Source organism: Anoplopoma fimbria, chromosome 10 (genome assembly GCF_027596085.1).
Source record: "Anoplopoma fimbria isolate UVic2021 breed Golden Eagle Sablefish chromosome 10, Afim_UVic_2022, whole genome shotgun sequence".
Taxonomy (NCBI): Eukaryota; Metazoa; Chordata; class Actinopteri; order Perciformes; family Anoplopomatidae; genus Anoplopoma; species Anoplopoma fimbria.
This window is the reverse complement of record NC_072458.1, coordinates 3,357,523-3,379,315: the sequence shown is the minus strand read 5'-3', so window position 1 is coordinate 3,379,315 and position 21,793 is coordinate 3,357,523. Positions and strand designations below refer to the sequence as shown.

General features: G+C 41.6%; 2 protein-coding genes across 3 annotated transcripts; both read right to left on the bottom strand.

The window, feature by feature from the left end:
• Positions 1-1,456: 1,456 nt before the first annotated feature.
• Positions 1,457-9,965, bottom strand: LOC129097025 (catenin beta-1-like). 2 transcript variants are annotated; one of them, XM_054605703.1, is made up of 17 exons: positions 9,785-9,965; positions 8,772-8,821; positions 7,973-8,182; positions 7,600-7,850; positions 7,218-7,456; positions 5,767-5,968; positions 5,498-5,642; positions 5,255-5,358; positions 4,804-4,938; positions 4,497-4,700; positions 4,218-4,376; positions 3,999-4,118; positions 3,628-3,778; positions 3,399-3,520; positions 3,102-3,162; positions 2,514-2,708; positions 1,457-2,404 (listed from the first exon to the last, which is right to left on the bottom strand). In XM_054605703.1, exons 2-16 carry the CDS (start codon positions 8,782-8,784, stop codon positions 2,518-2,520), a joined length of 2,307 nt encoding a protein of 768 aa, XP_054461678.1. In that variant the 5' UTR covers positions 8,785-8,821; positions 9,785-9,965; the 3' UTR covers positions 1,457-2,404; positions 2,514-2,517. The 2 variants fall into 2 exon arrangements, with proteins under 2 accessions (XP_054461678.1, XP_054461679.1); XM_054605704.1 differs by lacking the exon at positions 9,785-9,965 and adding an exon at positions 8,972-9,224.
• Positions 9,966-13,128: 3,163 nt separating this feature from the next.
• Positions 13,129-21,067, bottom strand: dync1li1 (dynein, cytoplasmic 1, light intermediate chain 1). Its single transcript, XM_054605963.1, has 13 exons — positions 20,906-21,067; positions 20,621-20,694; positions 19,016-19,132; positions 18,677-18,907; positions 18,402-18,556; positions 18,146-18,239; positions 17,360-17,495; positions 17,157-17,268; positions 16,851-16,910; positions 16,668-16,712; positions 16,487-16,574; positions 16,269-16,391; positions 13,129-14,212 (listed from the first exon to the last, which is right to left on the bottom strand). The coding sequence occupies exons 1-13, from the start codon at positions 21,007-21,009 to the stop codon at positions 14,094-14,096; spliced, it is 1,458 nt and encodes a 485-aa protein (XP_054461938.1). The 5' UTR covers positions 21,010-21,067; the 3' UTR covers positions 13,129-14,093.
• Positions 21,068-21,793: the final 726 nt, after the last annotated feature.

Here is a 21,793-nt window from a genome sequence, read left to right as displayed (position 1 = left end):
GTTATTGAATCCAGATGGGATGAAGATAGGCCCACAATGTGTCATTTAAATCTGTAGATATATGAATCCAATACATACAGTTACAATCACAAAACTATTGAACCTCCGGGTGACAGATTGGGCAAGATCTATTATCATGCACACAACCCTACCTGAGGATGCAGACCTCATTCACTCATGAAAAGTCCTTATTAACATTAAATACACGCTCTCCCTCTTATGTCTAATTGATCTTAAAGGCCTTCAATGATGGATGATTTCCAGAGAAGCTGTGAGAACCTCAACCTTTAAAGGACATGGAATAATTATTCTTTAACAACTATAACCATATCACTGAAACAGCCTGTTTTGGTTTAGAGCAAATAAACAGATGAACTCTTAATGGTTTCCAATTTATTTAAGGGATAAAAAAAAAGAATATCCCTTCACTCAAAACAAAACTCTTACTTCTTGCTATTGCAGTAAGTGATGCTCTCAGACAAGTCACAACCTTCACTACAGCATCAAGTGAACGTCCATGCTGATCTTTCCTCCTTGAGTCGCTCTCATAAACCACTTCAGACTTGTTCTTCAGCATGTCTCACTCTTAAACCTTCACTGAAAATATTGTTGAAGCTGTGTAGCCATGACTCTTGCTCCTTACCGTCTAGAGTAGCCATCTGGATATTTGATTTTCTCTATCAAACTCCTCTCCACTGGAGTGTCAGCTAAATATCAAACATGCTCATACAATGTCTGGATATATTATTAGAATTGCCCACCTGATATTTGACCTTGACTTAATGTGAAAGCGCCTTTAGAGGATGGAAAAGCTTTGGTCTTGCCCTTTAAATTAGTCTTTGAAGTGCTTTTAAGATATGCTCTTCATCCATTAAACACATAAAGTACCTTCAGTCTGTTTTTAATCAGTCATATGGTGCTTAAATGTTACTGAAATACAAGGCAAAAACTACAGGAACCTTGACTACAGTGCGCCACAGTATTGAGCCCTTTTCATGACTTGCAACAATCAACAGTCTATATACAAATGTCTTTAGACTGGCAGTGAAACAATTATAAAATAAATGTCATAACTAGCATCAAGAGTTTGATTTAGACATATTGGACTTAATATTTGAAATTCAGTTTTATTTTAGCTCACTAAGCTGTTGCCGTTCATTTTTTTATTATTATAACATTTTGCTGAAATACTCTCATATGCATTTGATATTCCCTCAATGTCTGTTTAACATTTGATTGCAGAGGATAGTGACTTAAAGTTGAGTAGTAAAACATTTTAACTTGTCCTACTAAGAAATACTGGTTGAATTTATGTCAAGATAGCGTGACTTAACTTTAAGGCTATTTCATTCATTTCTCCTTTATACTGTAAAATCTTGAAAACACAGACCTCTCTATGAACGTAAACAATCACAACATCAAATGGAAGGACAAAAGACCCAGTGCAGAGGCTATATGAAATAAAATGCCATTTTATTGTTCAGCCGTGTCATAACCTCGTCTCCAAAATAAGCACAGCAGGACTACAACTGGTTCATCAACCTAGCTACCCTTGATAGCACATAAAACTGGGTTTTATTAGACCACCAACGATAGCGTTAAAGACTTTTCTATCAGACATCCAATGATAGCATACAAAATAGTTGTTAACCTACCAGTGATACTGTATATAAAACACTTGTCTCTAGATTTATCCCCGACCCACCCTAAATTTTACCCATCTCCCTCTTTAGAACATTTGTGACACTGACATATTTTATGCTTAAACAAGCACATATTAAGAATGCATAATTCTCCATTTTTGAGATTATAAAAAAAACACTACACAATGTTACACTTTAAGTCAGAGTACAATTCAACTGATTATTAGTGTTCTACACATTCGGCCATAAACCAAAGGAACATTGTATAATATCACTATAACTTAACACTACATGTAATATACGTTTTAAAAAATAAGAATTACAAATGATTAGCATTGAAGAGAAAATGAAGATGGCTAGTGCGAAGGCAAGCTGGGTCAGTACCATAACAGAGAATGAGTAATACAAAAAGAAATAAAAAAATAGAATAAGAAAAATAGAAACAAAAAAACTGATAAGAATACAGGCAAGGCTAAAACATGTGTTTCAAACTTTTAAGATCCACCTCATGTGCACTCATCCATATAGGTAACCTGCTCCATTGTGTGATTCCACATCTCTCTGATACTTTAACCCTTTCTTTTCCTCCCACTTCAACTTGCTTTAACATTCCAATGGCAACCATCTTCTTTATTTTCTTGTGTGTGGCACTTTCCAAGACCTCTTATTCCTCTCTTTACCTTTAACCACTCTACGTGCCAATCATAATGCTGCTTCAGACAATACAGGCCAATCACAATGGAGGTTCAATCCGATTACAACTGCAAAAGAGCACAGGACACCGTTTTTAATCAGTGTTTTGCTTTTTAAATCAAAAATTGCTTCAACTGTAAACTTTCAAGTTACGTTTTCTCTGGAAGTCTAACTTACCATCCTACAGGTCTGTGTCAAACCAGGCCAGCTGGTTGCTGTCCATCAGGTCTTGGGTGTGGCCAAGGTCTGGCAGCGGATCAGTGTGGTGGCCCAGGTCGGGCAGAGTGTCAGTATGGTAGTCAGCACCTTCCATCATTGGGTCCAAAAGAGAGTCCTGGCCGTAGGCTGCTGGGTAGGCCCGGTAGGCTCCATCTGGAAGGACAAAAAAAATAAAATGAACGATGTGTGAAAAGGATACATTTCGTACATTTCATTTTTTTCTAAACAAATGAATAGTGATCAGCAGTCATTGCTGGGTGGCACCAAACAATATATCGGAGGCAAGAGGCAGGATGAGGTACAATTAAGTGTTATATTCCTTGAAATATTTGGGATTTTTATCAAGTTGTGGGTTGAAAAGGGACTAAAAGCTACTATGCAGAAATACAATTGTTTTGTCCACTCACAACATTCAATACAGTTACAGCATATTATTCTATCAATATCAAAACACGCCAAAAAAGATCAAATTACATAAACCATGATGATGAAATAAGAGGCGAGTAACCGAGTGGGGATTTCATTAAAGATAATAAAGGCACTTACCATCCTGCCTGTAAGCCAGAGGGTCTCCCTGAGCTCCCATATCCAGTCCCAGGTCTCCAGTCTATAAAAAGGCAAAAGAGTCATGAGTAAAGCTTGACAGAAGTCAGCCAATGCAGGGGAGTAGAGTTCTTTGGCCCATCTCTATAGTACATTACAAAATGTTGCTCACATTTACAGTGTGAAGTCTACTTTGCATCTGACCATCACTTGATTATCTCTCGCTCTCTGTGTCTGTGTCTGTGTGTGTGTGTGTGTGTGTGTGTGTGTGTGTGTGTGTGTGTGTGTGTGTGTGTGTACCTCGTTCCAGGCCATGGGCTCAGTTCTGAACAAAGAGCTGGTCAGCTCCACTGACAGACGCTTCTTGTAGTCCTGGGGTTTGTCCTCAGACATGCGGAACAGGACAGCTGCAGCATAGGTTGCTACAGGAGACAACACACAGAAACACAAGTCAAGTACACCGAGTCTACACAAGTACACAGACAATCAAAAATGTGTGACCAGCCTGTATTTTTGCACGTAAACTGACCAACGCCCTCGTTACGGGAGTGCAGCAGCTCAGTGAGGGGAGCGGTGGCTCCTTCAGCTTCAATAGCCTCGGCAGCCTCCTTGTCCTGAGCCAGTTCACACAGCACACCTGCTGCCACACGCTGGATGTTCTCCACTGGAGAATACAGCAACTACACACAGCGAAAAGCAGAGAGAAAGGTTAGATGTATGATAAAAGCAAAAGAGGGTTGTTGACATGCATGTAGTGGAGAAATAATCAGAATTATAGTTGCTAATTAACAGATTTATTTTTTTTAAATGTTTTATTGCTAAATGTTTTAAACTAAGAAATGTTCATGGCTATGTAATAGTTTTTGTTTGTCTCTAGTAAGATTGGGGTTTATGTTTTACCTGGACAAAGAGTGGAATGGTGTTGAGCCCTCTGATGACAATTCTGTTGTGGACGTCCCGGGCCAGGATGTGCAGAGCTCCTGTGCAGCCTTCCACGATTTCCTCCATACGCACACCCTCCTGTTTGTGTTCGAGTCGAGAAGAGGGAGGTCAAATACGTGAAATCTCAAAATTTTGAAATAAAAGATAGCTCAAAGGGTTGTTTGCTTGGTTACACACCACAAACTGCTGCTGGTTGCCTCCCATGCTGGTGCGCCTCTGGGTGTCCTGATGAGCCCTGACGAGCAGTTGGACCAGTCGAGGGATGGCTCCCTGCTCCCGCAGAGCACTGTGGTTGGCTGGGCAAAGAGCCAGGTTGCGGATCAGACCAACTGTAGCCTAGATAAGGCGAAAATAACATTGATTTAAGTTAATTGGACTTAAATCATGTCAATCAAAGTTGTCAGGATATAAAATGTTGATCAGACAGTATGCAAAGAAACTGAGATGGCTAACGACCTTGATTAGTGGCCAGTGGGACGGAGGGTGCAGAAGTTTGACCACCACAGGCAGGCCGTAATGAAGGCGCACAGCATTCTGGGCCATCTCAGCATCCTGGTGGCGGGAGGTCAGGTGACGCAGGGCACAGACGGCTGGCTCTGTGATGTCTTCTCTGTCGCCGGCCCTAAGTACAGTTCGCACCAGAGCCTCGATGCCTCCAACCTATCATGTTACAGAATCAATCAGTGGAATGCACGTTATTACAAACATCTACACCCCACAGAGATGCATAGTTATGGCCGAAGGTTGTGTGTATAATACGCACCTGGCAGACCATGAGTTTGTTACTATAGTTGTTGCAGGTCAGGTTGGAGAGGATGCCAGCGGCACATGTCACTACATTGATGTCATCACTGCCCAGCAGCTGGACCAGGGTGCCCAGAAGACCCTCCATTCCCTCCTGGAGAGAGCAGAGGAAGGGTTGGACGGGACAAAAGGAAACAAATGAGAGAAGTGGAATGAATAAATCATAAATAATTTAGCATTTAATTTGATCTAATACTTTATATTAAATGGAATCTTATGAGTGGGCTAACTGTCCAGCTAGAGGCTCCTGTCATTCTGTACAGTTCATACATACTTAATGTACTCCTGTCTGCTACTATGGATAAGTACCTCATATAACCTCCCATTCAAAAAAGATCAGAACTATCAATTTTAAATTTAGCCTGGGGCTCACAAGAAGTTAGCGTCTGTGACCAGAGAGTGTGTTTTACCTGTTTAGTGGCAGCATCTGAAAGATTCCTCAGAGTCCAGAGGCAGTTCTGGACCAGACGCTGGCTGGGGTCTGTCAGGTGAAGCCCCAAGGCCTGCATGCCTCCTGCACACACAAGCCAAAGCACAACAAACAAACGCATTACACCAGGGTCATTTTCCCATAGTAGCAAACCACAATCAGAAAATGTAGACCAGGACTTTCCTGTATTTTTCACTTTATTGTTTCCAATTTCTCTACTTACCAGCCTCTACGATAGCAGGTTTGTTGCTTGAGCAAACAGAGAGCACCTTGAGCACTCTGCTTGTGGTCCACAGCAGTTTCTCATATGTGAAGGTCCTCATGATGTTGACCAGGGCCTGGGGACCACCACTGGCCAGAATGATCAGCTAAAACAAACACAGGTTTATGTTTATATGTGCTACAAACTGCTGCCAGCCAAGCCGCATCAGCAGACACCTCAGGGGCATTTGAACCTGAATAGAATGAATGAATATGTTTATCTCCCAATACCTTGCTTTCCTGGTTTCCATATGCAAGGATCTGCAGGCAGTCAGTAGTGATTGCAAGGAACTTGACATTGGTATTAGACAACAGGGCCACCATCTTCTGCAGTCCTCCAGCCAGGCGCACTGCCATCTTTGCCCCTTCCTGATGCAACAACAGATTGTGGAGCGTGGTGATGGCGTAGAACAACACACTGTCCACTGGCGAGCTGAAAAATAAAGTATATAAAAATAAGACCACAGTTCAAAACACCTTTTACAAACTATAGTTTCAATTCAAACAATTATCACATAAAATATTCTTAGAAAGTGTAAGTGTTGGAGACAACTGGTTCAATTCATTGCAGTCATCTGTGGGCTAAGAGGCAGCAGTGTGGTCGGGATGAACTCACATTCTTTTAGTATTGGAATTAAACTAGCTTTAAGTTAAACCAGATTTCTGTTACTTGGGAGCACTTTATGAGTATGACATAGTTGGACGTACATCTGCCCTCAAAATACAATATTCATGGAAAATGAACATATTGACAAAATTAGTTTGTCTTGTAAAATTGGGTAGTCATCACCACACTGGGTAGAGCAACTATTCTATCCTCCCTTTGAAGTGTTGTAATATGATTCCAGGTGCAAATTCAAACACACACATGTGACATCCAACAGGTTGTAACTTGCCAGCCAACTTAGTGTTGTGACTGTATGTTCTGGCTTTTCATGGGGATTTCAAAGAGAAAAGCAAGAAAGGAGGACATTTTAACAGTTTCAAATAGGTCGCATTGTGGAGTATTCTTTGAGAATGTAGTTAGTGGGTGATGATTTTGAGAAGGTTATTTTAGAATGCAGCCACTATATGACAGTGATTTTTTTCACATCCAAGCAAAGTGATGAGTCAGTTTAGACTTTCTATTGTTAGTCTACTTGCTAGTTAGTTACGATTGTTTATGGTGAGCTGATGGCTGGTGAATCTGGCTAATGCTTAGCTATACCTTTAACACCGCTTGTCTTTATTTGCAGATGACTAACTATGTGCTTAATCATGATTGATAGGCTCTTAGATGTTGCAGCAGAGTACACTGTTGTATTTTTTTAACCGTGTCCAGCCTTCACAAGTAACAGAGTTAGAGAAAGAGTAAGATAATGAAGACATTTTAGTTTGTATTTGTAACATCGTCTTAAAGGCCTATGTGATTAATAGAACATAGCTCTCTGCTCGATATATCTGAGCCTGAAAACAAACATGTCCTGTTAGTGGCCAATGGGACAAACTCAATAGTCAAAGTCTGTAAAATGGTATTAGAGCTATTATATTTTTAGCTGCCATTCAATGGTTCGGTTAAAGAAAAAAGAAAAAACACAAACCCCTTTAAGCCAGCTTATTTGCATCTTGTTGCTAGCTATAAACCATTTGGATGTGTGGACACATATGCTGTGAAGATCACCACAATTCCTCAAGTTTCTTACCCCAGCATCTTGACCAGGGCAGGAATGCCACCAGACTTGAAGATTGCAAGGAGCCCCTCACGATGGTGGGAAAGGTTGTGCAAGGTGCCAGCGGAGCAGCGAGCCGTCTCCACATCACCAGTGTTCTGCATGGCACGAACAACGGCCGAAACCATTTGTGGGGAGCGCATCAGGGCGTGACGCGATGCCTCCTTCTTAGACAACTGATGCACCATTACAGCAGCTTTATTCACGACAACCTAGGACAGAGACAATATTTGTTAGGGGTGCGTGTTTCAGAACGGGGTGTAAAGTGCATTGCCACTAACTTACACGACACATGTTACTCGTCAGGCACCATTTGAGTGTGTCCATGTGATAGTTCACTCCTTAGTACACATACCTGGTCCTCGTCATTGAGCAGTTTGGTAAGCTCAGGGATGGCACGAGTAGCCAGCTCGGCATCATCCTGATAGTTAATGAGGTTGACCACAGCATGCTTCAGCATCTGAGAGGGCTCTGCCAGACGCTGCACTGCTGTGGGGTGGGCAGCGTCCAGCTGAGTAGGTGGGATCTGGATGCCCTCCTCCAAGGTCTCTGGGAACATGGCAGCACGCACACGCTGGGCCCGGGTCATGGCATAGCCCTCCATGTCTGAAAGCAATGCAAGATGGCGATTAATATCATGACAATGTCAATAAGAGATGTATACCATTTATGCCGTAGTAGCCATCATTATGTTGCAAATATCATGATATACGCAGTATCTCGTATACCTGTAGGCTCAGGAGTGAAGGGCGGGTTGAACTCCCAGTCGTAGAGAGTTGGATCATCCTCCTCAGCATCAGGGTTTCCCTTTCCACTCAGAGATGGTGCTGTGGTCGTTACGCCAGACTGAATGCCTGAATCCAGGTAGGACTGCTGCTGCCACTGGCTCACTGCAGCCTTGCTGTCTCCCATTGCCATGTCCAACTCCATCAAATCAGCTACACAAAAGGGAGAAATAAGGTAAAACACAAGGTATGAAAGATAAGGAGAGTAAGGGTAATCTTTACCTAGCTTTGACTTAGTTTCCTGTTTTATGCAAATACTGTTAAAGTACTGTTAAAGGTTTGAGTAATCTTGTAAGTAATATAAACTGGGTAACATTGAGAAATGCAACTATTAGTTGTTAGAATCAAACAAGGTTAGTTTAAGCATTTCTGTTTAGGCATGCAGAAATAAACAGAACAAAGAAAGAAATCTGTGCTCCTCTGTGCTCATGCCCTCAGGTACTGATCGTAAATTGAATTACGTAAACATTAAATTCCGCTTTCAATCCCCAAGTTTTTCTTGGAGAAGACACTCCGATGTAACAAAAGACCATCACAAATGTTTGGGATAAAGTGACATGTGCTTTGCCTGGCTCCCATTTTTCCCCCAATTTACACAGTGCCACACGGCTTAAAAGGTATTTATGTAACTATGTACAGACACACTCTTATGTAAACTCCTATGTACATGGAAAACCCAACCTGAAGGGCTATGTTCATATCAACATGGAAACAGCTCATAAAAAAAGTTTTTCATACTTACACTGGGTAGCCATTGTTCTTGCCTGCACTCAGCCCGCACAGCAAATATGTCTGCGTAAAAGGAAACAAGTGCACAAGGGGGGGGATCAGAAAACTCCACACACTCAACCTTGAGTTCTTGTTTGCTTGAGCCAAACCCTAATGTTTATGCGTTTCCCCCTTTGCGTGGTCTCAATAATTAATCCACTGCGCTAACGTTACCTGTACCAGCTCCTCTGTGATTCTTGCTTGTTTAAAGGAGGAGGAGGGAAATGCCTCCGCCTCCACCTCCACAGCAAAGTGGTGGGTATTTCCAGGCCAGCACGAACACAATTCACCATTCAGCGGCAAAGAACATCAAAGGCATATTTCTCCCCCTCCCCCTACCACGGCCAAGTTCCGACCTCGCAGCTTGGGTTTCCAATGAGAGGAACTAACTACCCCCTCCACCCCGCAATCACTCCCGACTCCTCCTCTCCTGGGGGTGTCTAAGAAGTACCGCACCGAGCTACCTAATAAAACTAAAACACCTCCATATGTATGGATTACATCAACCCATAAACACGTGTAAAAAGAGACATCATTCACGGCCAAAGCGCCAGCGTGTCCTCCCCTACACTAGCTAACAGGTCGGCTAGTTTACCTTGCTAGGCTAACCTAGCATGCGTAGCGAATCCCTCCGCTAGTTAGCTAACTAGCTAACATAAACAAACACACTTCAGGGTTTCACTCACAAAGCATGAATTGTTTCGACTTGTTGTGAGAAGCAGACATTATTCGTTACAAATCAAAGCATTGCACGGATCTTGACTTTCAAGCGAACTCTTTCTTTTTTTTTTTTTAAATGCTGGGTTTGATTAGCTCAGCTAGCTTAGCCAGGACGTGAGAAAAGTAGATCCAAGCGCCACCGTGCAGAACCTGCTGTGACTGAGAAAACCCCCCCTCCTCCCTTAGATAAAGATGGTTTTCTCTGGTCAAGCAAACAGAGAATACGTTATATCATAGCTGTAGTACACACACACACACTGTCTTTACCAGAGTCAAGCGGCTCCTCCGTGGTTCTTGTCGGGGAATGTTTGTCCTTTCTCTTGGCTGGAAATAAAAAGGGCTGCTAGGTGAACCACCCGTAGAAGACCGAACCACACCCGCTGCTGCTCCGCCGAAGATGCTGCTTCCGCCTGTGCGATCTATCAAGATGGCGAGTGGAAAAAAAAAAAACAGTATTCTGCCGCACTAGGAAAAATAGAGCGCCTTTTAAAATAAAGTTGTAGCATATAAACTGGTGTTTTTTTTGGTGGATGTTAAACTAATTTTATGTTAAAGGAGGTCGGCCCCTTTTCAGTTTTGTACATTTCCTGTAAATGAAGGATGTGTGATAGGGGAGGGTGAGGAGCATTCATTGGAATGGAATGTGATTCATGAGCTGCTGTGATATGATGGAGGGAGTTAATTAACATGCAGTTAACTCAGAGACACACACATTTCCCCTACCAGGCTCATGCCATTCATCCATATATATATCTTATCTTATCAATTCAAACATGAAAGATCTTTCTCATCCACGTTTCTCACAACCAGCTCTGCTCCCAGCAGACCACATGACACATGACAATAAAAACACTGTGCAATAATAGTTAATATAGTTTTTTTTTTTTCTGTCTGTAAATATTATATTTCAGTTATTGTGTTTTTCTACTGTTTTTATTGCTTATTTATAATACTTGTTTTTTTATTTTATTTTTATTTTTTTATTTTCATTTTTTTTTTTATCTTGTCTTTCTTTACTATGTCTCTTGTGTGCACTTTAACTCTATGCTGCTGTAAGCCTGCAAATTTCCCCGCTGCGGGACTAATAAAGGATTATCTTATCTTATCTTATCTTATCTTATACTTTTACCTCTCAGTTAAACTGGGACTTATTTTGCAAAATGATAAAACTGCAGTGATTCAATGGAGAAGAACAATTTTATATAAAACACATAATTAAGTCATTTAGGAAGTTGTAAAATATGATGATTGAATCTCAGTTTACGATAGAAATCCATAATACGATCCAATGAAACATACAGAGCCCATCTTAACAACTATTCATTGATTATAGGGAGAGAGAAAAACTGCTGTGGATAAAATGGCATTTGATCATTTATCTCCATAATTGCTTTTGTGGTGACATGAACTGCACAATTTGTGACAACTGATGAGTTTAATCCATCACTAACTGATTAAAGGTGACAGTAAAATAATACACATACTCGGCTATAAGTCGGCTACATGTGGCTTAAAAGAGTTAAACACATTGCCTATGTTTATTATTGAAATTATAAATTGCTTATGTATGCATCTCCATTTTGGGCAATTATTCATAGCCTACCTGTAATCAAATTGCAATGCACATGAGTGCCTAACATCGGTCCCCTTAAATAATAGTGTGCATCTTGTGCATCTACTTTAGCTTCTTAGCATTAACTACACAGAACAGACAGGATAACCTGTTTTGACCTATTATTATAGCTATATGAAAAGATCATTTGTTGAGATTAATTGAAAATGAACAAAAGAGAAAGTGTTCATGTGTCTTATGCGTGCCATGGAGTAGAAAAGGTCAAAGTCCAAAGTGTAGGGAAGCATAGATTTGTGATACCGCAAGAAGAAAGAAAAGGAAACTGATCATTTATGTTATGCCACAACCAGTTGGAATAATTTCTATTCACATCATCGTTCAAACAGTGACTGAAATGTGTAGTATGCTAATAAAAATATTCAGTCACATGCCTGCAAGGGGTATGAATAATATCAGAGTGAGGAAGAGAAATAACAGACCACCACATGCTACCAGAGCGAAATGGAAGTGTGACGTGATGACATTTATTTCAGCAACTGCTTATGGATTTTCATTATTTTCTGCTTCTTTTGTCAGTATGTGGGAACATCAAACCCTCAGGATAAAAATAAATGGAGCTCATCCACTGTCTCCAACTATGGCAGAGAGAGGAGGAAGTCTATTTAATTTACCCAAGTAATAGCAGACGCTGCATATTAAATAAAAAAGACAATAGAAAGCACAACTGTACGTCTGCAAGGTACCATCAGAAAATAAGACAGTCCACGGAGCAACATCTCCTGGCAATGTAATGCAAAACACTTTCAAGCACATATTTTTATCTATCTGGCAAAGTGAGTCTCTGTTATTCCTTGCAATCAGTCATGCAAGTTCATTTCCAGTCTTCTCATGATAATAATCTGAAATGTATTTGTATTTATCAGTTTAAGCTAATGACAATACACACATGACACATTGCAGTAAGCTGTACATAAACATTATTCTTTTAAAGATATCAAGAGGAATTATTCTGATACGAGACAGTGGAGGATCATATATACTGTATATAAATAATATAAATCAGCCCAGCCCCCCCCTTCAGAGCGGATGGAGATCAGAATCTCAAAGACAGCAGCAGCCATAGAGCCTGGACAAAATAGGTTTAACCATTTACACGGCAACAAGCCTACAGTGAATTCCTTAGTGGTGTGGCCCATACATTTGAGTTATATTTGAGGCTAGTAAGTAGGCAAAAACCAAAACTTATTGTAAAACACATTATTGCTTAAATAAATGCCAATTTAATTGATAAATATGTCCAAGATGTCTTGTTGTCTATTACTGTTTTGTTTCTACCTGAGGAAGAAACCACTCAAAACAGTAGAGCCTATGACACTATTTGCTGTTTATATTTCAGCCACTCATATGTCCATGTTCTGCCATGTGGATGTTTTCTAAATAATTCCTTGAAAATAAGAAAATGCAGCATCTTTCACAAGGTCACTACAGCAGGTCGATGCTTACTAACATGGTCTTAAACACATGTATCTAACTGAAGGAATCTGTTTTTGTCCTTTCTAACACCCATCACAAAATATAACATTTCATTCAGAGTGAAGAAAAGAGGAATGACGGGTAAAAAAACAACAAAGGGAAGCCAGGTGGATGAATCCGAATAAATACACCTTTTATTTGACTGATTAACAGATCTGATTATACAAACGCCAACACAGAGCTCTGAAATAACAGGACCAATCAGCTAGACAATGACTGTACATTCTTGGTGTGACCCTCCGTTGTTCTGACTCCCTTGCCCGCCCGCAGTAACTATCAAACTGATCAACTAGTGCTTCTTTCTGTACAAGTAAAGCTCAGCTACCCACCTACCCTCTACCACCCTCCCTTTTCAGTGCACTGTCTTGTTATCTACAGGTTTGAGCAGTATCTACCACGAGGAGAAGTTTGGCCAATTGTAGAACCGGGTGCCATGATGGACCTGGGTGCCCTCCACACAGGACTAATGCTTGAGTTTGAACTTTGATCTGAAGTGTATTTTTTTTATTTTATTTTTTGTCATGTTTGGCTTGAGTAGTCTATCAGACGGTGCTGCTGTAATAATAGTGTATGCATTGTTTAAGGAGCTTGTAGTGTAAGAGCATAGTAATGTTTTTTTGCCTTTTGGTTGAAATGCAAACAGCCAAAAATCTCTCGACAAACAGGTCTAGGTTGAAGTAACTTCCTTTCCTTCTCTTTATCTGCCTCGCCATCTCTCTTTCTTTCACTCACTCACTCACTCACACACTCACACACTCACACACTCACACACTCACACACACACACACAAATACTGGTATGTTTGTCCCTTCATCTTAAAAAACAAGACTGGTTGCAATTTTTGTTTCAGGCATTTTTTTGTTGTTGTTGTTGTTGTTGTTGTTGTTGTTGTTCTCAGTCCCTTCCTCTGGCCAAGTGTGACCTGCCCCACGTACATTAAACACACAATCATCCCTATAGTAAACCAAAGAGCAGTTTCTTCAACATGCACCCTTTACCAGTTCCTACGGTAAAAACACCAACTGTACCATCACAAGAAATGGATGGATAAAACACCCTCTCATTCATTCCTGTAATCAATCTTTTTCAACCCACCTCTCACTTTCTTTCATCCCGACCTCCTTACCCCAACTGGTCCCCCATACCCATTTACTCTCATGTAACAGACAGTCTTGTATGTAACAGTGACAAATGCTTGCCCTTAGCGCAACAGCCAGGGGGAGAGGAGGGGGGGGGGGGGGGGGGGGGGTGCATGAAAAGCGGTAGTGGAAGAGAGGGGGAGTTCTTCTCCTTGAGGAGAAAGTGAAGGACGATGGAGTGGAAAAGTAGTGTGGCCCACATCCCTCTTTCTCACCGCATCTCTGTAATGGAGTAGAGGGAGGAAGAACAAGGGAGGTGGAAGATGTCTGAGGTGGAAAGGGTTGGGGTGGGGGGTGGGGAGAAGGAGAGCAGGGTGGAGTGTGTTGGTCTTCATGTGTCCTGGCCGTCGGTGGCAGGGGCGTCGTTGGCATTGGGCAAGTCAGAGTCAGTCTCCCTGCTGGATATGCGGTCCAGCTCTGCCTGTACGTCGCTCAGGCCCAGCTTCGAACCTGCATTAAGTGTGGGTCGATACAAACAAATTAGTACTATATCACAGGAAACATTTTAGCAGTGCAATAAATGACACAGTATTAAGTGGTTAAGGCACAACGCAATAAGCAATCAGGCATTACACATAGTTAAAATAAGATCTGGGTAAAATATTGATTTCATTTTGTTAATTAGGCTGTTACTAACATTTCAGAAGACTGGTTTGGTTTCAGCAATCTCATATCATTTGAGAAGGAAAGAAGAGCTGCAAGGCCAGTATTATAATGGATAGAGGATTGCATGCTGTGATAGAGAGGTGGTAAAATACTTTGATTTAACCTTTTCGATTGGATCAGCTTTTATAAATAATTATCAATGTAATTCCTATGATGTTAAGATAGTATGAAACAAATTGTTTACATCCAAGTTTATTGCAATAAACTATTCTATATTGTCATAATACAAATTATATCATATCATCTTCTTTCTCATCTTGTACAAACATTAGTTCTTACTGCACTAAATATGTCAAACATTCCTTTAAAATAGTCTTTAATGCAAGAGATAAATGTTATGACAGGCCTGCAATTTTTTTAGCTGTATGATTCATATGTTAATAAAAACAGGATCTACTGTATCTTTTCTTGTAGTTACCTAGTTTGAAACAAACCAAAGTTGAAGACTCATTGTAATATTGAGCATTTCTGATCGTTGCATTGTTACTAAAAACCATAATACCTTAAATAATTTCACAGACAAAAACTGAATATTGGGTATACAGAATATGGCTAATACGTTGAAAAGCATAGAGCAATATATTTTTCCCATATCGCCCAATCTTAGTTAGAATCATGTGCAATGTTTGTGGCAGATGTTAGTTATGAGAAATGCAATGCAGCATGCCAAAAAAAATGTAAAGGAGCAGAATGGTGAAAGGGTTCGCAGAGGGGAAACATTAGGGGTGCAAATGTCACTAAATCATCTGTCAATCAAATAAAGTAATCCTGGCATGACTGGTTCTTTTCCCCCGCCCCAACCAAATTTGTGAAAAGAAAAGAATGCAGCTCTGATTTTTTTTTTTACATAGTTCTGGATCTTGCCACCAATATGAAATGAATACACCTATTGTGTTACAAATAAGTATTGAAACACTACACTACTGAAGTACTTAAACAGTACTGTACCACAACATTCAGGCATGTGGTACAAAAGTATTTCAATAGCCATCGGATCATCTCCTGAACCACAATTAGACTTTTCAGAAGTTTCTGACTTTCACGTTATCTAGTAGTCTTGATAAACAGGTTAAAAGGGACATTTTGGGGATTTTCAATTTCTTTAAAATGTGGGTGGTATGTGCAAACTAATGATGTTTGGCGCCATTTTACGTCATCCCGCGGACTATTTTGAGTGGGTTAGCGGGAAGCTTGGGCGCCGGTAACACAGAGCATCGTTCAATTCCACATACCACCCACATTGCAACAAAACAAAGACCGTTGAAAATCGGCAACCTTTCCCTTTAACATGTGTTTTTGTACAAGAAGTACATGGGTGATACAGGAAGCTTGATCCTGGCAATGTTCCTCCTCGGTTGCTGGAGAAAGTTGGATGCTCAGGGGTGTAAAAAGGGTCAAAGGAAATACAGGGATGCTTCTGAAAGGAAGTGCATACACAAGCAATAATAAATGAGGAATATCTCTCTCACACACACCTTAACGTGGCCAACATCCTCTGACTAGTGCACACACATACACACATTATGAGTGATGTTAACAGGGAGATTGCACAACACAGTTAGGAATGAAAAGACAGTCACACGCTACAAACAGGGGTGTTTGTCAGACCCTTTTATGATTTTCTTTACCATGTGTTATGTTCATGTCTGGAGCAGAGGACAGGAGAATAAAGAGGTCAGAAAATGAAGTATGGCATAAAGAGGTGGAAACCAAAAAGAAGCTAAGTAATGAGGGGTGGCTGAAAATAGCATTAAACGATAACGCTGAATGATAAACGGTTGGACTCACAACTAAACCAGAGCATTGTAACAGCCTCTACCACCTATGTGTGTGTTCTCACCTGACTTGCGTACTGTCCCTGGAGTGTTGTTACCGCCACCTGGCGTCCCGGGCCCCCCTGTCCCAGCTTTCTTTGTCAGTAGACTGTTGAAGAAGTTGGCCAACACGCCTTCATTGGTCTGACCTGCAGGATACAGAGACCAGAGTTTAAAAACAACACACAAACACACCCACACACACACAAAGACATGCACCGCAGAGATGAAATGCATGACTTACCCGACTGTGGCATTGCGTTTGCTACGTTGGCCGCTGCGGAGCGATTACTTGTCCTGGGTGAGCCGGTGGGTGCTCTACTGGTGGTGTCCTATGAAGACGACAGATTGTTTCACACACATGGACATCGGAGGGAGCTTTCCTTAATCTTAAGAGCCAAAACTAGGAAAAAGGGAGCACTCACCACTGGTCGCCCTGCTGTCACAGCGGGCTGTTTGGCGAGCAGCGACTGCAAATTAGAGCACAATATTCACACTCACTCCAATTAGTATTCAATTAACATATCAAGACCCTCAAGTCAGATTTAACTGGAGTACCGACAAGCAGCTAACCAACTGGCATTAACACAACCCAAATGTTCTCTGACCTGGAGTTTTACCAGAAACACTTGGTCATCTTCTGCCTGAATCTCCTTTTCATGTACAATCTGGTGACAAGCAAGAAAAAATAGTTTTTTTAGAATGCCAGTCCTTCCTTAAAGCTCTACAGCATCAAATTAATTAGATTTGATAAAACTTTCATGATTCTCGCAGGGAACTTCCTTAGCACATTGGCAGTAAAAATGATGCAGAAGGTATACATAATATTACAGCATCAATCCATCTGTTGCGCTGTAAGCTTAGCTTGCCTTAGAGGAGCTTTCAAAGTTAGCCGTTTTTAGTAGGAGCTGTACCTTTCTGACTGGCGGTTTGACTATTACTTCCTCGAAGCTGTCGTCTGCTTTTACTGTCTGGAAGTTCTCGTGAAGTATGGCAATCTTCTTCTCATTGTCCCAACCTGACGGACTGAGAAAGCAGAGGAAGGGTTACAAACCAAAATCCAGGTGGCCCAGAAGTCGTAGTACATATACACACACACACACAAAGGCAGGCTTACATGAAGACGGCATCTTTTTCCACCACTTGTGCGGGGCAATGGAAGGCAAAGCCGTAGAGTCGGTGGACCAGATATTTGTACAGGATGTCCAGGTTTTTCATCTCCTTCACTGATGTGTAAACCAGAGATGCCCCGTCTGACATGGCTGTCAAGGAAATTTTGAACACCACCATTTCTAAATACAGTAGCAAAAATAAAACTACATCTCCCAATAACAATAGCACTACAGAAATATATATTCTAGCTTAGACTTATTGCGACTAGTACACAAAAGATTTAAGAACCAAAGTTGTGTGTAATCTTGGATCATTTCAAACACAATAACCCTTTAAATCTAATACTGTTTTCATTCAGAATGGACTGGGACTGGAAAACAAACTATTTCATGCGATACTAGGTAATTTACAGGATGACTTTTATGGAATTCTCTTTGCAACAAAGCAATATCAACAGCGGTTCGGATACAGCTTACACTGGTCAAAATACTGCAATAACAGTACTGCTGGGAGCTTTGCCTTTGGCCTGAAAACAGGCTTGTAGTGCAACTCACTCAGTTGTATCGCCATCCTTCATCTCTGAGCAGTTGGACGTTAGGAGACTACAGGCCAAAATGTGAATGAATGCCTCACATTTCAGCATCTGACGGTGAAAGTCAGTGGTATTGATCAACAGCCCCATTAAAACCCCTGCGTGGACTGTTCTGAGACCCATAGTTTCATTTTGTTTTCCCGAAGCTATAAGCTTTTGTTTTTGCACTTATTGGCTCACAGCAGAAATGAAGGATACACTGCAGACAGAAACGTCTGATGTGAGACTGGATGAGGTCCAGGTGTTCGTCTCTGTAGTCGTGCTCCTTCTCCAATGTGCTGATGGCGTCACACTGAGGTCAGATAAGAAGGTGACAGAGACAGGTGAATGTGTGTACGTAGATGTAAATGATTTAACATTCCCACACAAGTTTCATTAGTCCCAGCACACAGAGTACAATTATGATTTTAAGGTAAAAGTATAATATGTTTATAAGCCAGCAGTGAGTGTGTACCTTGGTGCAGACCACCACCATTGGTATTCCCAGGTTGTGTGTGAGTGTGTTGTCTCCTAACGGCAGCAGCACACTCTCCTCCTCATCGCTCCTCCTCTGTTGGGTGCCATCCTCTCCACTGCCGGGCTCTGTGTACTCCTGGAACTGTTTTACAACTACACACACACACACACACACACACACAAAAACAACATTAACGCACTAAAAGTAGAAAATACTAAGACCTGACGTGGGTTATCATTTTAAACATATTGACTGCTGTCAGTATGACTCACGTCTGTGCTCCAGCTCCCGCAGTGTTTCCGGGGCGACCCGGAGTTTGTCAATGTGTTCCCTAGCAACGGCCGCCCACTTCTGGAGAGAGTCCAGGGCGTTCCATGGCCGCGACATATCAACCGTTATCAGCAGCAACGTGTTGCCGATCGAGTCCACTGGCACAGCTACTCCCTGCAGACCTTTGTGGTAAAGGTCTCCGTCTAACACCCAGGCATTACACCTAGTTTGGTCTTTACACACACAACAAAAAAACATCAAGATAAATACATTACATCAGAAGTGCTTTGTGGTGGACTTAAGACATTTATTGGTCAATGAACTGCAAGCAGCTTGGTTACCATCAATGTCGTCGTCATGGACACTGAAGTAGAGGTATTCCAGGCCACGCCCTTTCATGAACTCTTCCACCCCCTGCAGCTTCGCAACCAAGGCGGTCTTCCCCGAACCCACCTCACCTAAACACACACACACAAATCAGTAAATAACAGCACAATGGGTAGTATACAAATTATGGATTGTAGCCTCGTCCATGCCAGCCTCCACTACTATAGTGCTAACACCAATGCAGTTTAGTACTTATACCATAAAATCTTTCATTTTAAAAGACAGGGAGCAAAAAATCCTAATTTAGTAGAAGCATGTTAAATGGCTAACTGAAGCCAACACACCATTGCTAAAGATGAACCATTTGTTTATGCATCCTGCTGCTATTTATCATGCTCTGAGCTGCATTAGTAACATAATGCAGGGTGAAGTGAAAGGATGTAGTGTGCACCAAACACCATTCCTAATTAGAATTGCACAATTATAGGGCTGCACCTAAAGATTATTTTCATTGACAAATAATCTGCACATTACTTTCTTGATTCATTTATCATAAGGTTTAGAAAGTGCCTGAAAATGTCCCATCACACTCTCTTAAACCCCAACCAGCAGTGCAAATAAACAAATATATTCAGTTTAGAATCACAAAGGACAAAAAAGGGACCAGAAACGTATAATCTTTGCCCGTTAAATGACATAAGCAATTAATTGATTAGCTAAATATTTGCAGGTATATTTTCTGTTGATCACCTATTTACTTAATCAACTCATTACTTCAGCACTAAACATGTGTGTGAAGCACAAATGCAATAGTCTAGAGCTACACAGCTTCATTGTAGAGGGTTTTCACGTCGGATCAAACAGCCCTAACATGCTGTATACCGTACACATATTGACAATAGACTGTATCTGCATTTGTCCTGTCTTTATTTTTTACAACCTCAGCCTGACATGGTTATTGTTACTGTGTTATATTGTAAAGGTCAAGGCAGCATCAATTCTTGCACTGTGCCACATCATGCAATGCATCATACAAGCAGAGCCTGCTGATGTTGACATGGATGGCAAAAGCTTTAAAGCCATACGACGGTAAACAAAATCGCTGATTAGCTGGAATGGGTTGCAGGCTGCGGATTATCCCAGACGGGTGTGTGTGTGTGTGTGTGTGTGTGTGTGTGTGTGTGTGTGTGTGTGTGTGTGTTAGGGGATACGAGGACCGAGCGTCCTCTCAGCCTCGGTCACACAAAGCCCCGTGGGTGCATTCAATAATAAGGCACATCCTGGTGGTCTGTCTTCTCCCCTCAGCATCATCTCCACCTAGCTGCTACTAGCACCACTGAATGCTAGAATGACTTGCAGCGTTTCAAAGCGGCCCGACTCTCCCTCATAAGATGATGGAGGAGGAGGAGGAGGGGAGGGGGAGGTGCGTCTGTGCAGGCTCTCAGAAACATAAATAAATAAAAATACATACACCTGTCTCTGTCTCTCTGTCTCTGTTGAACACAAAAGCACAATCACTCCCTGAGCAAGCTAGCGTTAAGTCAACCAGGGGAGATGAGCACAGAGCTAGCCGTGCTCAGCAGCTAGCCGGGAGGCTGCACACATTCACAGATACCCACCCATGACCAGGACATTTCTCCCCGACGGTAGCTTAGATCTTGAATGGGTGGACACTTCACTCAGGATGGTGGACCTGCAGACACAACAGTCCCGTTACAACACGGTTAAAACAAGACGTCTTCATTCATTAACAAACAACGAGCTAAGTGCCAGTCAGTGTGGTGCTGATGCTAGCTTAGCTACATTAGCATGCTAGCTGTCAAACCATCCTCGTCCCCGGCTCAGTGGAGCCTCCGCGTCCTCAAACCCTGCTCATAATAACAATAAAACCACATATCGCCCACCATAAGTCCTGTCCGTCATCGTCCTCCTGGTTGGAGTTATCCAGTGTGCTTTTGGGTCCAGTTGAGGTGGAGGATAATAATGCACTCCTCCCTGAAGTCGCCATCTTCGCAGGGCTTGTTGTATATATCGAGCAGAGTACCCGGATGTAGCCGCCGTGTGCTAAGCTAGCCTGGTGCACCGCTCAACGGGGCCGGGGCGTGGTCCCCGCAGAGAGACACATCTGGACCGGTCATCAAGTCCACAAATGAGTGTGTTATATAGAAAACACATCTGTGATAAACAGGCTGAAGGGGGGGTTAATGTAATACCATTATAGGGTCATGTTGACTGGGAACTACATAGCTTTTAATGCAGTGGTTCTCAAACCTGTGAAATTACATTACAGTCATTTAGCAGAAATATTTTTTCAGCCTAACCAGCTCAAAGCATTTTTGGTTGAAAATAAAAGATGTAATAAACAGCACTGTGCCATCTGTGTCTGATTTATTAAACTGACAACACTGAAGATTGCATTGTTGCATTGAAATCAATTGATTAACTTACTTATATTGTATTGCATATTATTATAAACACTTGTATTGAATATGTATTAAATAACTATTTAAAGGATTCATATATTTGTATCTCACGTACCCCCATTTGAGAACCACTGGTCTAATGAACCAATGTATTCTAGTGGTATAAAGCCAAGGATATTATATTACATTACATTACATTACAGTCATTTAGCAGACGCTTTTCTCCAAAGCGACTTACAATCAGTAGTATATTACATATCATTCACCCATTCACACACTGATGACAGGCTACCATCAAGGTGCCACCATCAGACTCTAACTAACATTCATGCAACATCCAGTCCACACCGATGGCAAGCCTTCAGGAGC